Source organism: Petromyzon marinus, chromosome 27 (assembly GCF_048934315.1).
Source record: "Petromyzon marinus isolate PM22_M1 ecotype Great Lakes invasive population chromosome 27, UKy_Petmar_22M1.pri1.0, whole genome shotgun sequence".
Classification (NCBI taxonomy): Eukaryota; Metazoa; Chordata; class Hyperoartia; order Petromyzontiformes; family Petromyzontidae; genus Petromyzon; species Petromyzon marinus.
Window position 1 is genome coordinate 6,032,501 of NC_133693.1, and position 22,383 is coordinate 6,054,883.

General features: G+C 51.8%; 1 protein-coding gene and 1 long non-coding RNA gene across 4 annotated transcripts in view; both read left to right on the forward strand.

Moving 5' to 3' along the window:
• Positions 1 to 2,259, forward strand: part of LOC116946511 (uncharacterized) — a 10,241-nt gene extending 7,982 nt beyond the window's left edge. For all 3 annotated transcript variants that reach the window (XR_004403563.2, XR_012945449.1, XR_012945450.1), the window contains 2 exons: positions 1,277 to 1,371; positions 2,209 to 2,259. This is a non-coding gene — a long non-coding RNA (uncharacterized LOC116946511). The remainder of the gene's footprint in view (positions 1 to 1,276; positions 1,372 to 2,208) is intronic.
• Positions 2,260 to 6,360: 4,101 nt separating this feature from the next.
• On the forward strand, positions 6,361 to 14,403 carry LOC116946706 (pancreatic secretory granule membrane major glycoprotein GP2-like). The gene is made up of 5 exons (XM_032961936.2): positions 6,361 to 6,381; positions 6,477 to 6,769; positions 8,502 to 8,649; positions 9,183 to 9,306; positions 12,140 to 14,403. The coding sequence occupies exons 1-5, from the start codon at positions 6,361 to 6,363 to the stop codon at positions 12,424 to 12,426; spliced, it is 873 nt and encodes a 290-aa protein (XP_032817827.2). The 3' UTR covers positions 12,427 to 14,403.
• The last annotated feature ends 7,980 nt before the right edge of the window (positions 14,404 to 22,383 follow it).

The window sequence follows — 22,383 nt, forward strand, 5'->3', positions numbered from 1 at the left end:
GATATCAGAGAACGAGTTCTGTACAACAACGTGATGTTCTCTTTTTTCACATACGTATATATATTTGTGTGTGTGTGAGGCGCTAGCTCTTCACTGCACAGCATTTCACGGCGCTCTCTATTGAGACTGCAGAAGGAATATGATGAGCATTGAAGCTCTCGTTCGCGGATGTCCCGTAGGGGACGCGGGAGGTCAGCGAGTCATCCTCGTCGCCACGGTCCATCCGCTGCTGGATGAAGCCTCTCCGCAAGCCCGTCGCCACCCCCTCGCGATCGCTGCGATGCAGCAAACATACCACCCAGGAGCCGCCTTGCACGCGAACTGAATTCCATCGCTCCATCTCCCACGGCGGGCGTCATTCTTTCTCGGAACCGCTCCGTAGTTAATCTGAAACTAAACTTTTTAATTTTTATTTTACCAGGTAAGGCCCACTGAGCTGTTCAGTTATTTTTCAGAAGCGAACTGGCCACAAATGATAGCTAAACGAAGCGGCTTATTTATCATCACGTGGAAATGTAATGGAAAGCAGTGGCCAAATACTGCAAACGCACCATGTCGATTCTGAATGTGGAGGGGAAAACCGGAGAACCCGTACAAAAATCCACGTGACCACCACGGGGGGATAGAGAGAGACACGGAAACTCCAAATATACAGCAGCAGAACGTCAGCGTCGGGTTCGAAGCTACGACCTCCTGCATACCAGGCGAGGTAGTTAACATCTCCTAGCCACCGTGGCACCCCGTTTTTTACTCTCCACCATCGTCTATCGTCCATTCTAGCCATCGTGACGCGTCCTGGACAAGTCCACTCGATACCTGTGTCGATTAACAGCGTTGGATGATGGCATAATTCGTTGTTAAAACGAGGGGACTCGCAGGAATTTCAGTGTGAACTTTGTATTGAATGGAGCTTGCCTGTGTGATCGTGGCGACGCAAGCATGGAATTAGTCTGAAAGACGTAGCGAGACGGTGCTGTTTGTTGCGGGCCGCTGGACGTTTTGGGCACCTGTGCTCGGAAACTGTTTGAAATAAAAGTGCTGCTGATGGTGGTGATAGTGACATTGTGGATACTAATGATGGTGCTGATGGTGATGATGGTGAGTGTCATTTTGGATAATAATGATGGTGCTGCTGCTGATGATGGTGATAGTGGCATTGTTGTTGATCGTGCTGATTATAACGATGATGGTGTCGTTGTTGATGATGATGGTGCTGATAACGATGATGGTGTCGTTGATGATGATGATGTTGATAATGATGATGGTGGTGACGCAGGTTTGCCGGGAGACCTGGGGATGCGTGTTCTCTGCGGGAGTGACGGAGTCGAGTTGCGTGTGGAACCGAGTTTCTTCCTGAAACGTGGAATCCAGGTGATTGATGATGACGATGATGATGAATGTTGACATTGGATGTACGTGTGATAATAATGATAAATATGATCGTGACGGCGAATGTTTTCCATCAAGTATCTGTAATCGCGATGATTAATTGATTATGGTGATGAGTGTCATGACATATCACGATGATAATAACTTGATGGAGACGATGAGTATGTTTGATGATGATGATGCATTGATGATGGCAATAATGAGTGTTCGTGATGATTATTAATTGATTATTAAAACGCTTGTGATGATCAATTGATGATTATGAGTGTGTGTGTGACCATGATGGTGATTACATGATTATTATGTTGACGATGATATCGATGATTATTATGTTGATGATGGTGGCGATGATGGTGTTGATGCGATTTACGATGACGTTAATGATGATGATGTTTGTGTTGACAGTGTCGGTGATGATGGTGTCGGTGACGATGATGAAAACGATGATGACTATGACGATGTTGATGGTGGTGATGATAATAGTGTTGATTCGATTTACTATGACGTTCATGATGTTGTTTGTGTTGACAGTGTCGGTGATGATGGTGTCGATGACGACAATGAAAACGATGATGACGATGATGATGATGGTGACGATAGTGTTGATGCGATTTACGATAACTTTAATGATGACGTTCATGATGATGTTTGTGTTTACGATGTTGATGATGATGATGGTGACGATAGTGTTGATGCGATTTACTATGACGTTAATGATGATGTTGATGATGATGTTTGTGTTGACGGTGTCGGTAACGATGGTGTCGATGACGACGACGAAGTGAAAGATGATGACGGTGACGACGTTGTCCTCTTCAGCTGCCCGATCTGCACTTGAACGATCGTCGTTGTGGGGGGGTGGCGCTGTGGGGGGCGGGTGGAGGAGGGGAGGGGGGAGAGGGGGCCGAGGGATCAGAGGAGGGGGCCGGCGGACCACGCTCGTGGCTGTTCCGCACCGACTCCCTCATGGGCTGCGGCACCCGCGTCACGGTGAGAGGCACAGACGCACGGGCGCACATTTAGAGGCACGCACGCGTACGCATAGCGCAGCGGGTTTTCATTGTGTCGTGTTGACGATTCGGAGACGAGGTTTGTAGGAGGGCACCCTTCTTTTATTTAGAACATCCACGCTCTCGTCCGCATTCTCTTCACGGTCGCTTGGCCTGTACACGACACGAGCCGTCCAACACTGACGGCGCTGACTGAGACAGCCACCAACAACAACAATCCTGCAGCGCAGTGTCTAGCGGAGACAGCAGCGACGACGAGACGAGTCCACTCCCAGAAACCGGCAGCCTCAAGCCCCCCCCCGCCCCCCTCCCCCGCTCTCTGCTCATTTTTATACTCCCAGCGCGGCGCTGGCTCCGCCGCGTCCCTTCTCGAACCCGCCAGCAGGTTCCAGGGGCCTCCTCCTCCGGACGGGTTCCTCCGCGACCCTCGCCCCGGTTCCTCCGCCCTGCCCACACGCCCCACGCCGTCTGTCCACCGCAGCTGGCCGCTGCTGGCCACCAGCCGGCGCTATCACACTACAATTGCATGGCCCCCCGCGAGTCACTGTCGGTCGCTGGTGGCTTTTAGTGCGCCCCCCCCCCCCGGACACAATTACGCAAAGAGTGAAAACACCGCCCACATCATCATCATCGTCATCATCGTGCTGCTGGCAAACCCCCAATGGTTTCAAAATGTGTGGCGGCGGTCTGACGCCGATGTCTTGTAACTCCCCGCCTCGGAAAAAAATCGTAAAGAACACTGGCCTCGCCAGAGGCTCGCAGAGGCAAAGATCGCCCGGATAGCCTTTAACGGGCTGTCAGGGCAAGTGCTCGTGAGCGGGCATCTATGAAGGCCGACACGGCACGCGAGGGTGTGGGTGGCCAGCAACAGGCCCTGCCCGGCCGCCTTTGTATCTCTCGTGACGATGTTTTCAGGCACACAGAGACACGCATTGCTTATGATGCTGCGGCTGCTGCTGTCGTCTGTTATTGTGATGGTGTGTCGCGTTTGTTTGTGTCTGCCGTTTGTTGTTATTGCTGTTTATCGATGTTGTTAATTACGTTAATATTTGTTATTGTTCGTTGTTGTTACGTTGTTTGTTGTTGTTATTTATTATATTGTTATTATGTTGTTGTTCGTTATTATTGTCATTCGTTGTACGCTGTGTGTTGTTGTGATTTATTATGATGTTGTTATTTATCGCTAGGCCTCGGCAAGGTAATTTACTTTTTTACCGGGTAAAAGGGTAAAGATAAAGGGTAAAGATGTCGACATGCCAAGGGGTAAGGTAAAGGGTAGTAGGGTAAAGGTAGCTCTGAAGAATTACCCGGTAGGGTAAAGGTAGCGTGAAGTATTAACCCGGTAAATACGGTGCCTTGTTTACCGCTAAAAGCTTCATGGCGCAGTCCGTGGCCTTCATTTAATAAGTAATAATTTTTTTTTAAACTTTTAAAAACACGCTTTAATGAAATGTACCCTACTAGTAATGGCAGAGCTCCACGAGTCCAGGAAGTGGCCCCGAAGCTTGCCACAACGTAAGGGACCGTGGGCAATTACAGCCAACGTCAGTTTACCGTGGACAATTAGACCCAAGCCGAAACATAACATAAAAAAAATAATGTTTACACATATTTATTTTTAATGATAGAATATAGTATTGTCATCAGTATGACATAAGTATACCAAGTTCGCAGTCGATACCACATTTGGAAGTGGGTTAAAATTGAGTTACAAGATTTGAGGATACAACAACGACAACAACAACAACAACACAGTGACTTAAAAGAAAGCGTGTAAAATTGGAATCATCGAAAGTATTCTAGATGAATAAAGCGCTCTACCTAGCATTTACCTGTTAGAAACCTTGTTCATGCGTAGTACCCCAGCAATTACTACCCTGTAATCGGGTAATTTGTATGAGGTAAGGGTAAAAGGTAGGGTAAAGGTAGGCTCATTGCTTTTTACCTTTTACCTCTTACCTTACCTGCTGAAGGGTAAAAGGTAGGGTAGAGTCATTGTATTGTGGTAAGGTAAAAGGTAGGGTAAAGGTAGGCTCGTTGTTTTTAACCTTTTACCTTACCTTTACCCTACCTTTTGCCTCACCACAATACAATCACTCTACCCTACCTTTTACCCTATTTATCGCTGTTGTTTATTGTTGCTGTCCGCAGCGCTCCGAGTCGCTCATCAGCTACAGCAACGCGCTGCGCTACACGGAGCGGCGCTCGCCAGTGCTGCGCTACACGCTGCAACTCAACTACACGTGCACCTACCCCGCGGCCATCATCGCCAGCCTGCCGGGAGACCTGCACCCCGAGCTCACGTGAGCCCCCGCCCCACATACCCCCCTAGCCCCCCACACACAGAGCCCCCCATACCCCCCTAGCCTCCCACTCACAGAGCCCCACATACCCCCCTAGCCCCCCACACACAGAGCCCCCCATACCCCCCTAGCCCCCCACACACAGACCCCCCCATACCCCCCTAGCCTCCCACACAGAGCCCCACATACCCCCTAGCTCCAAACACAGACCCCCCCCCATACTCCCCTAGCCTCCCACACAGAGCCCCCCATACCCCCTAGCCTCCCACACAGAACCCCACATACCCGCCTAGCCCCCCACTCACAGAGCCCCCCCATACCCCGTAGCCCGCCACTCATAGAGCCCCCCCATACCCCCTAGCTCCAAACACACAGAGTCCCCACATACCCCCCTAGCTGCAAATACACAAAACCCCCAAATACCCCCCTAGCCCCCCACTCACAGAGCCCCCTCATACCCCCTAGCCCACCACACACACAAACTCCCCCCCCCCCCATATTTCCTAACCTCCCACACACAGACCCCCCCCCCATACCCCATAGCCCCCGTACCCCCTAGCTGTCCACAACCTCCTACCCCCAAGACCCCCACACACCTCCCCATACGTGTATACCTGACGTGGCGTGCCGGGTGGAGGTGGAGCTGTCCGGCTCGGGGGTGCTGGTCGCCTCGCTGCTACTGCTGCTGCTGTCATAGCGAGATGTCGCGGTGGATACTCGACGTGGCGTGCCGCATGTCCATCACAGCCAGGTGGAGGTGGAGCTGTCCGGCTCGGGGGTGCTGGTCGCCTCGCTGCTACTGCTGCTGCTGTCATAGCGAGATGTCGCGGTGGATACTCGACGTGGCGTGCCGCATGTCCATCACAGCCAGGTGGAGGTGGAGCTGTCCGGCTCGGGGGTGCTGGTCGCCTCGCTGCTGCTGCTGCAGCTGCTGTCATAGCGAGATGTCGCGGTGGATACTCGACGTGGCGTGCCGCATGTCCATCACAGCCAGGTGGAGGTGGAGCTGTCCGCATCGGGGGTGCTGGTCGCCTCGCTGCTGCTGCTGCTGCTGTCGTAGCGAGATGTCGCGGTGGATACTCGACGTGGCGTGCCGCATGTCCATCACAGCCAGGTGGAGGTGGAGCTGTCCGCATCGGGGGTGCTGGTCGCCTCGCTGCTGCTGCTGCTGCTGTCATAGCGAGATGTCGCGGTGGATACTCGACGTGGCGTGCCGCATGTCCATCACAGCCAGGTGGAGGTGGAGCTGTCCGCATCGGGGGTGCTGGTCGCCTCGCTGCTGCTGCTGCTGCTGTCGTAGCGAGATGTCGCGGTGGATACTCGACGTGGCGTGCCGCATGTCCATCACAGCCAGGTGGAGGTGGAGCTGTCCGGCTCGGGGGTGCTGGTCGCCTCGCTGCTGCTGCTGCTGCTGTCATAGCGAGATGTCACGGTGGATACTCGACGTGGCGTGCCGCATGTCCATCACAGCCAGGTGGAGGTGGAGCTGTCCGCATCGGGGGTGCTGGTCGCCTCGCTGCTGCTGCTGCTGTCATAGCGAGATGTCGCGCTGGATACTCGACGTGGCGTGCCGCATGTCCATCACAGCCAGGTGGAGGTGGAGCTGTCCGCATCGGGGGTGCTGGTCGCCTCGCTGCTGCTGCTGCTGTCATAGCGAGATGTCGCGCTGGATACTCGACGTGGCGTGCCGCATGTCCATCACAGCCAGGTGGAGGTGGAGCTGTCCGGCTCGGGGCTGCTGGTCGCCTCGCTGCTGCTGCTGCTGCTGTCATAGCGAGATGTCGCGGTGGATACTCGACGTGGCGTGCCGCATGTCCATCACAGCCAGGTGGAGGTGGAGCTGTCCGCATCGGGGGTGCTGGTCGCCTCGCTACTGCTGCTCGCCTCCCCGGACATCGCGGACCCCGTGCGTGGCGCCCTGCGCCTGCGCACCGCCGAGTCGCTCTTCGTGGGCGCGCGGCTCCACAACGACTCGGCGACGCTGGCGCTGCTCCTCGAGTCGTGCTGGGCGAGCGCGAGCCCAGAGCCGCGGCGAGGGACCCCCTACCCCCTCATCGGCCCACCGGGGTGAGGCAGGCGAAGACGACGATGATGATGATGTTGATGATAATGCCTGAGCGTACAGATCTTAAAACAAATAAACAAACAACAACAATTTTGATTTAAAGCTTTCGTGACTGCAGTGATTCATATTCTTGGTTCTTTCGGTAAAGTCACGTTGAAGGGAAACAATAAAATAATAAAATATATATTTCATTGTTTCCCTTCAACGTGACTTTACCGAAAGAACCAAGAATAACAACAACAACAACTTTACCTGTTTTAGTCTTGCGTTTACAGATACACATTCAAACAGTCTCACAACATTTATGGCCTTAGATTCACCCAAGTGTTCTAATAATAATAATAATTGTATTTTATATTGCGCCATGCATGTTAATTGCATCCCATAACGAACATATCCTGCATACAGCTACTGCCATGTGAATGAAACCCCATACTGCCAAGCAAATAAACAAAAATGCGTTAACAAATAAATTAATGGCACCAAAGCAAAAGGCAAACAACAGAAAAAGTTGTCACAAGAGATCAATCAGTCGACTTCGGTCTACACATCCCAAACCACAATCACCAACTTCTCAACCAAGCCAACGGACCTTCACAGGAGGGGCGATCATTATTAGCATTATTATTATCATTATCATTGATCCAGGGGTCGGAAAATCTGCGACTTGGGAACGGCACGGGGCTCTTCAAGGATGTGCTTCGTGACGTTCCACCGTCTGGAATTCACCACAGTGCATTGTGGCTCTTGATATATCGAAGTTTTATTTGAGCAAATTCCTTTGTTATTTTTGGTTGGAGACCACCTCCCTGCGTTGATCCAATTGGAAGGGTTGAAACGTTCCAGCAACGAATGGTAACTTACGTACGGGCGGGCCTTGGCTTAAAAAAAGGATGTGTCCCTTAAATTGTTTGGATGTATTATGTCTTGAAGCGCTGTCATCCCGACAGTTCTGTTCCTTCACCTGAAGAAGGCTACTTGTGTTGTGGCCGAAACGTCGTGAGACGAAAGCTTTAAATCGAGATGTATTATGTGTGTGTTGAATTAACTTTCGCATTGCTCTGAGCCAACCGCGCATATCGGAGGTGCGGGGGGCAGGATAACAAACAAAACACAAACATAAGTTTTAAAGAAGTGAGTTTGTCAATCGAGATTATTTAAAATTGCATGGCTCCAGTTGCTGTCTAATATCGGAAGGAAGAGGGGGTTCCAGACGTCCGCAGACGCGCATCCGAACGCGCGTGGTGCAGTGACCGTCTTTGCTCGATGGTCAGCCAAAAGCCACTGCTGCTGCTGCTGTGAGGATGAATTAAACGAAAGACCGCGTCGACCGATTAATCGTCTGACCCCGTCGGGGGAGGCAGGGGGTGCGGGACTACCGTGGGGCACGTGTCACGTGTGTGTGTGCGTGCGGGGAGCGGTGGCGCAGCGGTTAGCGCTACGCTGCGCTACGAACCCGGCGACCCGAGTTCGATTCCCGCTCACGGCCAACACCGGTGACGATTATGCGAACCGGTCCTGGGCCTCCCCTAGGTCGACTCCACCTGAATTGAGTACCTGTTGGCGGTGTGCAAACATCGCCGCTGGGGACACAACGGCGGCCGGGGGTGGTGTCGGCCACCCACTCCCCTCGTGCGCCTGTACCGGCCTTCAAAGGCGCTCGCTAACAGCACTTGCCCCGGCAGTCTGGTTAAAGGCTATACGGGGGATCTTTGTCTTTGGTGTTGACGCCAGCTGCCCGGTCGAGGAGTCGGTGGCCATCCACCAGGGCAACGGGGTGAACACGAGCGCCGTGTTCAGCGTCAAGGTGTTCACGATCATCGACGCCGACTCCGTCTACATCCACTGCCAACTCGGCATCTGCGCGGGCTTCTGCGCTCCGGTACGAACTGCTGCGGTTTAAACCAAAATATATCTATTTGGGAGGTGGGGGGAGAGGGGGGGCTAGTCCCGAGATTCCTTCAAATGACCTCTGGGTTTGCAGTGACCTCTGGAATCGAGGGCGGTTAAATTCCCACCTTTGGAGTGGCTGGAAACGAGAGGGTCGATTGCGAGGCACGCTTGTGCTCGCCGAGGCTATTTCTGAGCGGCGCAACTCATCGGCGTCGTGGAGAAGGACCCCAAGAACGTGGATATCGCCGAGTTACCTCTGTCTGGGACACGTGGTCCACGCGACAGAGAGAGCTGCCGCTCTGAGATACGAGGGTAACGTTGAGCGCATGACAGTCCAAAGCAAATATTTTCATTCTGAGAGCTGGAACTTAGCCGAAGGAAACGGCTGCAGAGGTAATATCACAGCTAGATATTGACTGCCGCACAACGTCCACGACACCGTCAATGCCTCTTGCCTCGTTCACCTGCAACGCGGCCTCGTTTCTTCCCGCCGCGTCTGATTGGTGCGCTCTGCTCCAATAGGATTGCGACGGCGTGGCCGAGGCCCAGGGTTCGGAGCCCAGGAGCGGCGTTCAGGGCCACCGCGTGCTGTCGTCGCGGCGGATAGAGAGAGTCCAGTCCGACGAGTCCGACTCCATGCCTGAAGGTAGGTTTGATCGAGAGAGAGAGTCCAGTCCGACGAGTCCGACTCCATGCCTGAAGGTAGGTTTGATCGAGAGAGAGAGTCCAGTCCGACGAGTCCGACTCCATGCCTGAAGGTAGGTTTGATCGAGAGAGAGTCCAGTCCGACGAGTCCGACTCCATGCCTGAAGGTAGGTTTGATCGAGAGAGAGAGTCCAGTCCGACGAGTCCGACTCCATGCCTGAAGGTAGGTTTGATCGAGAGAGAGAGTCCAGTCCGACGAGTCCGACTCCATGCCTGAAGGTAGGTTTGATCGAGAGAGAGTCCAGTCCGACGAGTCCGACTCCATGCCTGAAGGTAGGTTTGATCGAGAGAGTCCAGTTCGACGAGTCCGACTCCATGCCTGAAGGTAGGTTTGATTGAGAGAGTCCAGTCCGACGAGTCCGACTCCATGCCTGAAGGTAGGTTTGATCGAGAGATTTCAGTCCGACGAGTCCGACTCCATGCCTGAAGGTAGGTTTGATCGAGAGAGAGTCCAGTCCGACGAGTCCGACTCCATGCCTGAAGGTAGGTTTGACCCAATCTGGCTTCCACAGCAGCAGCAATCGCCATCAGCCATGGTCATTCCGCTGCTAGATGAAGTCCTTCCCCGTATCCCAAGCTTGTGCACTTTCCTCTAAACCACGTGCTCGTTGTGAATTGCCGTGTTTCCAATCACGCTTTCTACTCACGGGTTATTTGTCGGTTCGATTGAGTGGTGGCGCCGTGATTAGCGCACTCCGCTACGAATCCATGACATGCATGTATGTTGAACTTCTTTCGCACCGTACGCCCCCCCCCCCCCATTAGCACGGTGCCCGACCGCTTTACCAACCCGCACTGGCCTACATGGTGAAGTATGGCGAATCCGTCGATATGCCGGGCGGTGTCGGCTATGCACGTGGCTGGCTGTAATCGAGCACCGTGGAGGCGTCGGCGAGGGTTGGCGGATCACCGCACAGATAGTTGTGAAACTCCCTTCCCGTGGGTAGTCAAGGGGGAAGGAGCCGTACCCCCCGTGGGTAGTCAAGGGGGAATGAGCCGTACCCCCGTGGGTAGTCAAGGGGGAATGAGCCGTACCCCCCCCCCCCCCCCCCCACTCGCCAGGGGAAGGCGGCACAGCAAAGGAGCGATCCCCATCTGTCCACCTGTGCGGGATAGAGCGTTGCCCCCTCGCTCGTTCGCTCGCTCGCACGCTTGTGTTTGGATTGTTTGGCGACTATAAATTTCCTGCATGTGATGGGCCACTTCGGCGAGCTATCATCGCGTTATGTGGCCGGGTCGCCTCTGCAAAATAACTCAATAGCTCAGTGGGCTTTAGCTGATAAATACAATACTTACGTTTAGTTTATCGGGGTACGCCAGTTTCCACCCACATATAAACACCCATTATTGGATGAAAACACCTTAACACATATATATAGAACAGCAGAACTTGGGCAATGGTTGGTAGCGCCGGCACATCACCGCCGCGTGGTTCCTCCTCTGAGCCTTCCTCTCTCTCTCTCTGAGTCGTCCCCTCTCTCTCCTTTTTTTACGATCATAGGAAACAAGAAGATGCTCGGTTTAGTCGGCACTTTGCTTGTTTTTTCCATTGCTTTGTTTTATGTGCTCCACACCCCCGTACTTTTTGAATGGAAGATTTTAGGTGTTTTACCATTGTGCAACAAAATCAATCTGTGCTACTTTCTTCGTAGACACAAACATCAAGACGAAGAATCACGCTCTGCTCCTCCTCCTCCTCCTTAACCCTTCCCTCTCTCTCTACCCCCTTCTCTCTCTACCCCCTCTCTCTCTACCGCCTCTCTCTCTACCCCCTCTTGCCCTACTCTCTCTCTGTTCCCCCGGTTTTCTATGTCGTCCTCTCTCTCTGTGAGTCGTCCTCTCTCTGAGTCGTCCTCTCTCTCCCTCTGAGTCGTCCTCTCTCTCCCTCTGAGTCGTCCTATCTCTCTGAGTCGTCCTCTCTCTCCCTCTGAGTCGTCCTCTCCCTCTGAGTCGTCCTCTCTCTGAGGCGTCCTCTCTCTCCCTCTGAGTCGTCCTCTCTCTCTGAGTCGTCCTCTCTCTCTGAGTCGTCCTCTCTCTCTGAGTCGTCCTCTCTCTCTCCCTCTGAGTCGTCCTCTATCTGAGTCGTCCTCTCTCTCCCTCTGAGTCGTCCTCTCTCTCCCTCTGAGTCGTCCTCTCTCTCTGAGTCGTCCTCTCTCTCCCTCTGAGTCGTCCTCTCCCTCTGAGTCGTCCTCTCTCTGAGGCGTCCTCTCTCTCCCTCTGAGTCGTCCTCTCTCTCTGAGTCGTCCTCTCTCTCTGAGTCGTCCTCTCTCTGAGTCGTCCTCTCTCTCCCTCTGAGTCGTCCTCTCCCCCTCTAAGTCGTCCTCTCTCTCTGAGTCGTCCTCTCTCTCTCTCTCTCTGAGTCGTCCTCTCTCTCTCTGAGTCGTCTTCTCTCTGAGTCGTCCTCTCTCTCTCTCTGAGTCGTCCTCTCTCTCTGAGTCGTCCTCTCTCTCTCTCTGAGTCGTCCTCTCTCTCTCTCTGAGTCGTCCTCTCTCTCTGAGTCGTCCTCTCTCTCTCTGAGTCGTCCTCTCTCTCCCTCTGAGTCGTCCTCTTTCCCCGTCTCTTCAAGAGCGAGCGGATACTGTGCGACCGCTGCACGGCGTCACAAGTCGCCGTGGTGATGATGATGATTATTATTACATCACAATCAGTATGCTACCTGTAGAGATGTCCCAGTACGATGCTGGGTAAGACCAGGACACCGCAGGTAGCGACAATCCGAGCAGCAACAGCAGCAGGAGTGAGTGCGCACGTGTCCCCCCTCGTGCTGCGCGCAGATGACTCCTCTCCCGCCTCCTCCTCCTCCTCCAACTTTCTGGGATTGCTGGCACTGGGAGGCGGCATCGCCCTGGTGCTGTGCGCCGTGGGCGCCTTCCTCGTCACGGCGTGGCGCGCGCGGGCACGCGGGAGCGAGCGCGATCCCCAGTGGCGGCAGCTGGGTCGGCGAGGGGTGGGAGGAGGAGATGGAGGGTGGGGGAGCGGAGGGTTCTACCCTGGGCGCGACAACCCCGTGTTTACCGCGGGGACTTGGCGCATCCCTCGCCCGCAGATCGTGACGGAGTGAGCGGCGCGTGGGGGTGGTGGCAGTGGTGGTGGGGTGGACGCGTGGTACACACTAGTATTGATCATTTAGACACACCACACTGATCATATAGACACACCACACACACACACTGATCATAGAGACAGACACTACACACACATATACTGATCATATAGATACTCACATTGATCATATAGACACTCACATTGATCATATAGACACACACACTGATCATATAGACACACATATACTGATCATATAGACACACACACTGATCATATAGACACACACATTGATGATATAGACACACCACGCACACTTATCGTAGAAATATATACACACACGCACACACAACAGACACACACAGACTACATACACTCACACACATCACACACACAGAGACTACACACACTCACACACATCACACACACACAGACTACACACACTCACACACATCACACACACACAGACTACACACACTCACACACATCACACACACACACAGACTACACGCACTCACACACATCACACACACACAGACTACACACACTCACACACATCACACACACACACAGACTACACACACTCACACACATCACACACACACGTGGCACAGGGGACAAAAAATGATGACAATAAATCAAATCACACACCGTTCATTCATTCAGCCACTGGAACTCGGATTTTCCGCATTGACCACCGTGGTGAAGTATGGTCAAAAAACCCCTACGGACAACATAAGTCTTCATCCAGCAGTGGATTGCTAATGGAGCTGTGCATTATCACTTTTTATTTCTGCTGTATTGTCTTCATAGCATTGCAATAACATGACTCCAATACTATGAACTATATATTAACTATCGTTATATCTTGACTTAAAGCTTTCGTGACTGCAGGAATTCGTATTCTTTGTGTTTTTTCGGTAAAGTCACGTAGATAGGTTGAAAGAAAATAACAAAAAAAACAACGACGTTTCGATCACACCACGAGCGATCGTCATCAGGAGGACGATCGCTCGTGTTGTGATCGAAACGTCGTAGTTTTTGTTAGTTTATTTTTACTTTAAACCTATCTACGTGACTTTACCGAAAGACGCAAAGAAAGCTATCGCTACTTTAGCAGGCAAGGCCCACTGAGCCGTGTAGCTCTGTTTCAGAAGCGACCTGGCCACAAATGACAGCTCAACGAAGTGGCTCATCGCGTGGATATTCCTCGCAGCCAAATGCTGTAGACCCATGTTTCTAAATTCCATGCGACCACGGGGGGATCATGCAAACTCCAAATAGAGAAATCGAACCCACGACCTCCTGTATACCAGGCAAGGTAGTTAACGACCTTGCCGTGAAGTGGCTTATTTATCATCACGTGGACTTTTATAGCAGCCAAATACTCTAAACGCGTGACGTTGATTCTAAAATGTGGAGAGAAAAACGGGAGGGCCTTGCAGAAAAAAATCCACGCGACCACCACGGTGAGAGAGAGACACCGCAAATTCCAAATACACAGCAGGCGTCATGGTCGGGATCGAACCCACGACCTCCTGCATACCAGGCAAGGTTGTTAACATCTCTTGCCACGACTTGAAATAGGTCTCTATAGTTACAATTGCACCAGTGGGAAGCATCAACGTTCCGTATTGTCATACATTCATGATTTTTTTTTCCACCCTCGTACAACAACCGTGTTGATGGGTGTTGAGAATAACACGCGGCGTGTTGTTATTGAGATCCAGGGCTTAAATCCTCGCTGAATTCTCTGTTTCTGTGCGTGTGCTTGTGTCGCTGGTACACCTGGCTTAGTATAGGTAGCCACAGCCACAGCGGGAGAGGTATCCTGGATGTGGTTAGCCGGGTGTGAACAATGTGAATATGCTTGGAGTGTGCATTTCTTCTCGATGTGCGTTTGCTAATCAAATATATACCGCGTGCCTTGTTGTGTGATCATTTGTAGCTAGTGTACGGATGAAACGCCAAATGAAAGTGTCTCCATACACACCAATCTTGTCTACTATTAATCATTATTCGTCCGGTGTGAGTTTGTTGCCAAGTCCACGCTCCTATGACGGGGTCCGGATGTCAGATACTGTTTATGAATGTTTAGTCAGAGATGAGATGGTAAGAGTTCAAACCAGTTGGTTTTGTGGGTGTGGGGGGAAGGGCGTCCGGATGACAGATACTCTCTTCGAATGTGTGCTTAGATGAGGTGTTTCAAAGTAATAGTTATTGGGGGGAACAAAAACTGTTCTTACAGTCCTTGTTTTACACCATCTGTTAATAGGAGGAGCAATTTAACGTGGCCATAAAAAAACATTGTGGCACTCAGGATTGATGATCATGATGACGATGGCGATGATGATGATGATGACGACGATGATGACGACCATGATGATGGCGATGATGATGATGATGATGACGATGATGATGACGATGACGATGATGACGATGATGATGACGACGATGATAACGACCATGATGATGGCAATGACGATGATGATGACGATGATGATGACGACGATGATGATGACGACGATGATGACGACGACCATGATGATGGCGATGATGATGATGACGATGATGATGACGACGATGATGACGACGACCATGATGATGGCAATGACGACGATGATGATGACGATGATGACGACCATGATGGCGATGATGATGACGACGATGATGACGACGACCATGATGATGGCAATGATGACGATGATGATGACGATGATGACGACGATGATGACGACGACCATGATGATGGCAATGACGATGATGATGACGACGACGATGATGACGACCATGATGATGGCGATGATGACGATGATGATGACGACAATGATGATGACGATGATGATGACGATGATTATGAGGATGATGATGGCCATCACTATCAAATAGTGGTAATTATGCTTTTCATTACGACATATTGTTCATGATGGTGATTGATGATGGTGATGCTGCTGATGACGCTTGATATCTGTTGATAAGAACCACCACTTTCGATGATGACGGTTTTACTAATTTTACGACATTTTGCACTATTGATTGATGCTGTCCGTGTATTATATAGATGTATAAATCGCTTAATGCCAAGGCGATTTACAATTAATTATTGCTGCTCATCATTATAGTCACCACCATCATATGAATCACATACGACCACAGTCACCGCAAACTGAGTTAAAGTTGTGTTCCGTCTCAGCTCTTCGCTGATAATGGCCACTCGTTTATAAATCTTGGGCTGACTGTTGTTGTTTTTAGTTTGTTGTCCTTCACCCCGCACCTCCGACCAGCGGGGTCGGCTACGTACGGTGCGAAGGAAGTTCAAGTTCAACGTGCATACAATCCGGCTCAACCACCCCGATGTAAATCACATCAGCCGTACGAAGAAGTGCAACTTTGAATAGATGTACTCTAGTGGTAGCGCAGCCATGTCATTGCGAGCCGCTCTCCTCTTGCCGCTACTGCCACAACCCACCAGCAGCAGACAAAGATCCCCAGCACAGCCTTCACAGACTGTTAGGGCAAGTGCTGTAATCGAGTCGCACCTATGAAAGCTGGAACGGCGCACGAGGGTGGGAGCCTTCGTCTCCCCAGTGGCGATGTTTGCACATCGCACCGGCCACTCACTTGTAAGGCTTGGGTCCTCGACACACACCCAACACGCCACGGGTAGAGATCATCGTCACCAGCGCTGTTGGCCGTGAACGGGTAATCGAACTTGGATGGGCGGGTTCGTGTTCGTGGCGCCGCGCGCTAACCACTATACGACCGCTCCTTCTGCGAGGAGCGGTAGTGACACAGATCCCCCGTGTAGCCTGAACAGACTGCTGGGCCAAGTGATGTTAGCGAGCACCTATGAAGGCTGGAACGGTACACGAGGGGGTGGGTGGCCAGCACCACGACCGACCGCCTTTGTTTCCCCAGTGGCGATGTTTTACACACCTCACCAGGTACTCCTTTGAGGCTGAGTTGACCTAGGGGAGGCCCAGGACCGGTTCAGATAATTCTCACTGCTGTTGGCGGGAATCGAACCCGGGTCGCCAGGTTTATAGCGCAGCGCGCTAACCGCTACACTACCGCTCCCCACATACACACACAGACACACACACAGACATACACAGACATACACACACACAGACACACACACAGACATACACACACACACACAGACACAACAACAACCGCCATTCGTCACTAAGTGGCGGTGGCGTCACCACGACGCTTGTGCCAGGCCATGTGCACCTTGAAGCCACGTGAAGTGTCGAACGCCCGCTGGCAGGAGGTCACAGGGCAGACCCAGGTGCCACGGATCGACTGACTGAGATGACTGGCTGATGCACCACCTCTGCACCTACTGTGCCAACCTGCTGTGCTTTAGCCACCCGGCGCTCCGCTCGTTGTTGTGAGCGTCGCTCCTCCGCCATCCGTTGTTGTTGGAGGGCGACTGCCTCCAACTGCCCAGTAGCGTCCTTCACGAGCCTCCTCCACAGAGGCCGATCTTGACACCGCTGGTACCAGTCATCGGCAAGTCCACTCAGCTCCACGTCCTCCTGTACCACATCACTCCATCTCTTCTCTAGCTCGTGCCGCGCACGTTTAGCCCCCTCGATCCGGCCGAACAAAGCTGTTTCGGCATGCGGTGGCTGGGCATGCGGGCTACACGACCCAGCCAACGCAGCCTTGCCTGCCGGAAGAGCTCATCGATGGGACCGTGCCCAGATCTTTCAAGGATTTGTGAGCTCCTCACACAATCCAGCCTGGTTAAACCCAGGATGGATCGTAGACAGGCCAGCCTAAATGTTTCTAACCGGCGAAGATGTTCCATTAGGGGGGTCCACGTTTCGCAAGCGTAGAGAAGGGAGGGAATGACCGTGGCCGAGAAGACCTGAAGCTTAGTGCGGAGCGACAGACCAGGTAGCTTCCACAAAGCGTTACGCAACCGATGAAAAGATATTGCCGCTCGACTGATTCGGAATGAGACCTCTGCTGTTAAATTGGAGCCGGTCGTAAGCACACTGCCCAGGTATGGGAAACTCTCCACTCTCTCCACAACTGCCCCATCACCGATTGGGAGTTGTGGGGGTGGAGTGTCCGATGGTACAAATTACCCAGGCAGGTGCTTAGTTTTGGTGGGGCTGATGGTAAGGCCCCACCTCTTAGTGGCACGCTCCAGTCTCAGCAGCAGCGTCTCCAACTCCTCCTCTGACTGAGCAGCACAGATATACACACACACATAAAATAAAGATAAAGATCCCCCGTATAGCCTTAACAGACTGTAGGGGCAAGTGCTGTTAGCGAGCACCTATGAAGGCCGGAACGGTACACGAGGGGGTGGGTGGCCAGCACCACGCCCGACCGCCTTTGTCTCCCTAGTGGCGATGTTTACACACCGCACCAGGTACTCATTTGAGGCTGAGTCGACCTAGGGGAGGCCCGGGACCGGTTCAGATAATCGTCACTGGTGTTGGCGTGAGCGGGAATCGAACCCGGGTCGCCAGATTCATAGCGCAGCGCGCTAACTGCTACACTATCGCTCCCCACACACACACATACACACACACACACAGACATACACACAAACATACACACACACAGACATACACACACAGACATACACACACATACACACACAGACACACACACATACACACACATATTCACACACACAGACACACACGGACTACACACACACACACAGACATGCACACACACACACAGACATAGACACACACACAGACATACACACACAGACATACACACACAGACACACACATATACACACAGACACACACAGACACACACAGACACACACACAGACACAACAACAACCGCCATTCACACACACACAGACACACACATACACACACAGACACACACATATACACACAGACACACAGACACACACACACACAGACACACACATACACACACAGACACACACATATACACACAGACACACACATACACACACAGACACACACACACAGACACAACAACAACCGCCATTCACACACACACAGACACACACATACACACACAGACACACACATATACACACAGACACACATACACACACACAGAGACACACACAGGCACACACATACACACACAGACACACACAGACACACACACAGACACAGACACACACACAGACACACACATATACACACAGACACACACACAGACACAACAACAACCGCCATTCACACACACACACAGACACACACACAGACACACACAGACACACACACACATACACACATAGACACACACATATATACACAGAGACACACACAGACATACATACACAGACACACACAGACACACACAGACACACACAGACACACACACAGACACACACAGACACACACACAGACACACACACACAGACACACACAGAAACACACAGACACACACACACAGACACACAGAAACACACAGACACACACACACAGACACACACACACAGACACACACACAGACACACACAGACACACACAGACACACACACACAGACACACACAGACACACACACACAGACACACACAGACATACACACACACAGACACACACAGACACACACACACATACACACACAGACACACACACAGACACACACATACACACACACAGAGACACACACAGAAGCAGTCGTAAAACGGCGGCGCGTTAGGCGAGCAGGTGGCTGGATTTGCGAACTCCAATCAAAACGCTTAGCGTCACTTACGTCTATATACACTTTCTCTCGTTTTATCTTAGCACGGGGAAGACTAAGGTGGTGGTGGAGAGGGGGGGGGCGATTATGTTGGGGAGGAGGAGGGGCGGTGAGTGGTAGGTGCGGTGATTCGAGGTCTGGGGGAGCGATGCTGATGGAAAAGCCCCCAGTGTATATAAACGTCTCTCGTTTATGCCTGGTTATGATGTTATGATTTGATGGTATACACACACACTACATACATACATAATTGTTGTCTCTTATATCCCCCCCACTCACCACCCCACTAACGTGATCTCGGCCCATAAACAACGCAGCTTGTTTGTATCCATTAGGGTCTTCTGGTAATGGCTGTTGTAATAGTCCGACTGTGTGATGTCGGCCCAACACCAGCCATCAGCTCTCCCGGAATATAACTTTTTATTTTATTTTGTGTGCGTGTGTTTCATTATTTTTATTTTTTTAATGTTCGCTTTCATTGCCTTGGCTCGGGCCGTCCATGAGTGTCGGGCAGTCCCACCGCGTATGTCACGACCAACGTGCCCAGCGATTTCGGGGGAGATGAGTGAGTGTGTGTGTGTTGGGTGTGTGTGTGTGTTGGGTGTGTGTGTGTTGGTTGGGTGTGTGTGTGTTGGTTGGGTGTGTGTGTGTTGGTTGGGTGTGGGTTGGTTGGGTGTGTGTTATGTGTGTGTTGGTTGGGTGTGGGTTAGTTGGGTGTGTGTTATGTGTGTGTGTTATGTGTGTGTGTTGGGTGTGTGTGTGTTGGTTGTGTGTGTTGGGTGTGTGTTATGTGTGTGTGTATTATGTGTGTGTGTTGGGTGTGTGTGTGTTGGTTGTGTGTGTTGGGTGTGTGTGTGTGTTTGTGTGTGTTGGTTGGATGTGGGTTGGTTGGGTGTGTGTGTGTGTTGGGTGTGTGTTGGATGTGTGTGTGTGTGTTGGGTGTGTATGTGTATTGTGTATGTGTTGGGTGTGTGTGTGTTTGTGTGTGTTGGTTGGGTGTGTGTTGTGTGTGTTGGGTGTGTGTGCGTTGGCCGACTCAGCCTTACAATGAGTACCTGGTGCGACATCGTAACCGGTGAGACAAAGGCGGACGGGCGTGGTGCTGACCACCCACCCCCTCGTGCAGCGTGTCGGCCCTTCATAGATTTTCGTTAACAGCACTTAGCCCCACCAAAACCAAGTACCTGCCTGGGTATTGTTTTTGTTGTCATCAAACACTCCACCACCCCCCTCCACACCGACTCCCTCTACTGCCCAATGAGCGATGGGGCAGTTGAGGAGAGAGCTGGAGAAGTTCCCCGTGCCTACTCAAGGGCAGCTCCGGTCTGGCAGCAGCAGCAGCAGGAGCAGCAGGAGGAGCAGGAGGAGGAGGAGGGTGTCACTGCGAAGCGGTCGAAGCCGCTTCGCCCTTTGCGACAACGCCGTGCGGAAGCTGCCCCCAATCCCCCCCCCCCCCCCCCCCCCACGTCTGTCGCTCCACACGAACCTCCTGAGGTTTCATCGGGCGCGGTTACGGGCTGGATGGATGAGGAGGTGGGCCAGTGGGGTGGGAGAGAGAGGAGGTTGCTCCGTAGGCTCTGCCCGCTGACGACCGATAGTCCAATGGGAAACTCTTCCGTAGCCTCCTCGTCAGTTGCCTCCTCGTCCGTGGCCTCCATCGTCAGACGTTCCCTGCTCGGGATCGCCACGTGGTGGTTCGAAACGACAAACCGCAGGCCACGCATTCAGTTCTTTTTGAACTGGTGGTCTGGCTAAGGCTGGGCGAGCTCTTGATGTGAGCTCTATTGTATTTCCAGCCCGCATTATTTCGCCGTATTCATGTCGTGACGCCAAGTGACTTGCCAATAAGAGATTTTAATTATATCACCAGCAGTGTTTGAACAAACGATAAATAATCGCACCTTTAATCGAAGCACACCAAGTGATCCTGTTTCACGCCTGTTCCTTCCGTATGGGATAGAGTGTTTCCCCCTCGCATCTATGGGATTTCTCCGGGTGCTCCCGCATATATAAACACTCATTCATTGGCCGATAACAACTTAATGCATCGATGACCGCTGAGCGTGTGTAACTGTTGGCTGTGCCGGCTTCTCACTGCGCTTATCTCGCCGCAGTGACGAGATGTTGACTCTCTCCTGGTACGCAGGAGGTCGTGGCTTCGATCCCCATCCTGGCGCCTGCTGTATATTTGGAGTTTGCGTGTCTCTCTCTCTCTCCGTGGTCGCGTGGATTTTTCCCCGGGGTCTTCATGTTCTTCCACCCCACACTTAGAAACGTGCGTTTAGAGTATTTCGGCTGCTATAAATTTCCACGTGATAAGCCACTTCGTTGAGCTATCGTTTGTGATAGCCAGGTCGCTTCTGAAAAAAAAAACCTATATAGCTCAGTGAGCCTTGCCTGGTAAAATACAATAAATAGTTCATAGTTTTGTTTAGAATGCTACTGCCTTCACGCTCGGCCGTGACTCGGAGTCTTTATTTATACTGGGAAGAATCCCATGAGGTATTAAGCTCCTTTTTTTCTCCCACAGACGTCCAGCAGATTCCTCAGCCTGGCTCTTCTGCGTCGTCCTCCATCCACGAGAGTGAGCGAACACCGCTTGGCTGCTGGCTAGGCTCCTGTCCACACCCAACGATGATAACTCGATGGTGAGTGGCTGCTGCTGCTGCTGCTACGTGGCCGTTGTCAACGAAGCTAGCTGGGTAACTGGCTACACGCGGATTGTTTTTATCGGTTTTTTTTCCCCGTCTAACAAATCGACGTTGAGTTGAACTGAAACGGCAGAAGCACAAAGTTGGGAGGATGTTAAATAATACAAATAATACTAATACAATATATTGGCACCGAGGAGGTGGGAGTAATTGACACAGAAGATGAACACGATTTAAAATTGCTCTAACTTTTCAATTCGTGTTCATTTCTGCAATTCTTTCGTAAGAATATTATTCCTGAAATCGTAGATAATTATTTTCTTTGAACCTAACAATACACATTGTCTTGGCAGGTTATTATTAGTACTGCAGTACTCAACAAAGCACAGTAATTTTAGTGCTCCGAGCACAGGATGGGTGTGATAAGAGCTTGCGTTGTGGCCGAAACGTCGTGAGAATTTTATTGTGTTATTTTATTATTTTATTCTCATTCTACGTGACTTTACCGAAAGAACCAAAGAAGAAGAGCATACCAATAAGAGCCGTTTCCGTATTTTTATTTTGCATATCGTACAGGTTCTCGATTGTGTTGAAAAAGTGTATTTACCTTCGTGCA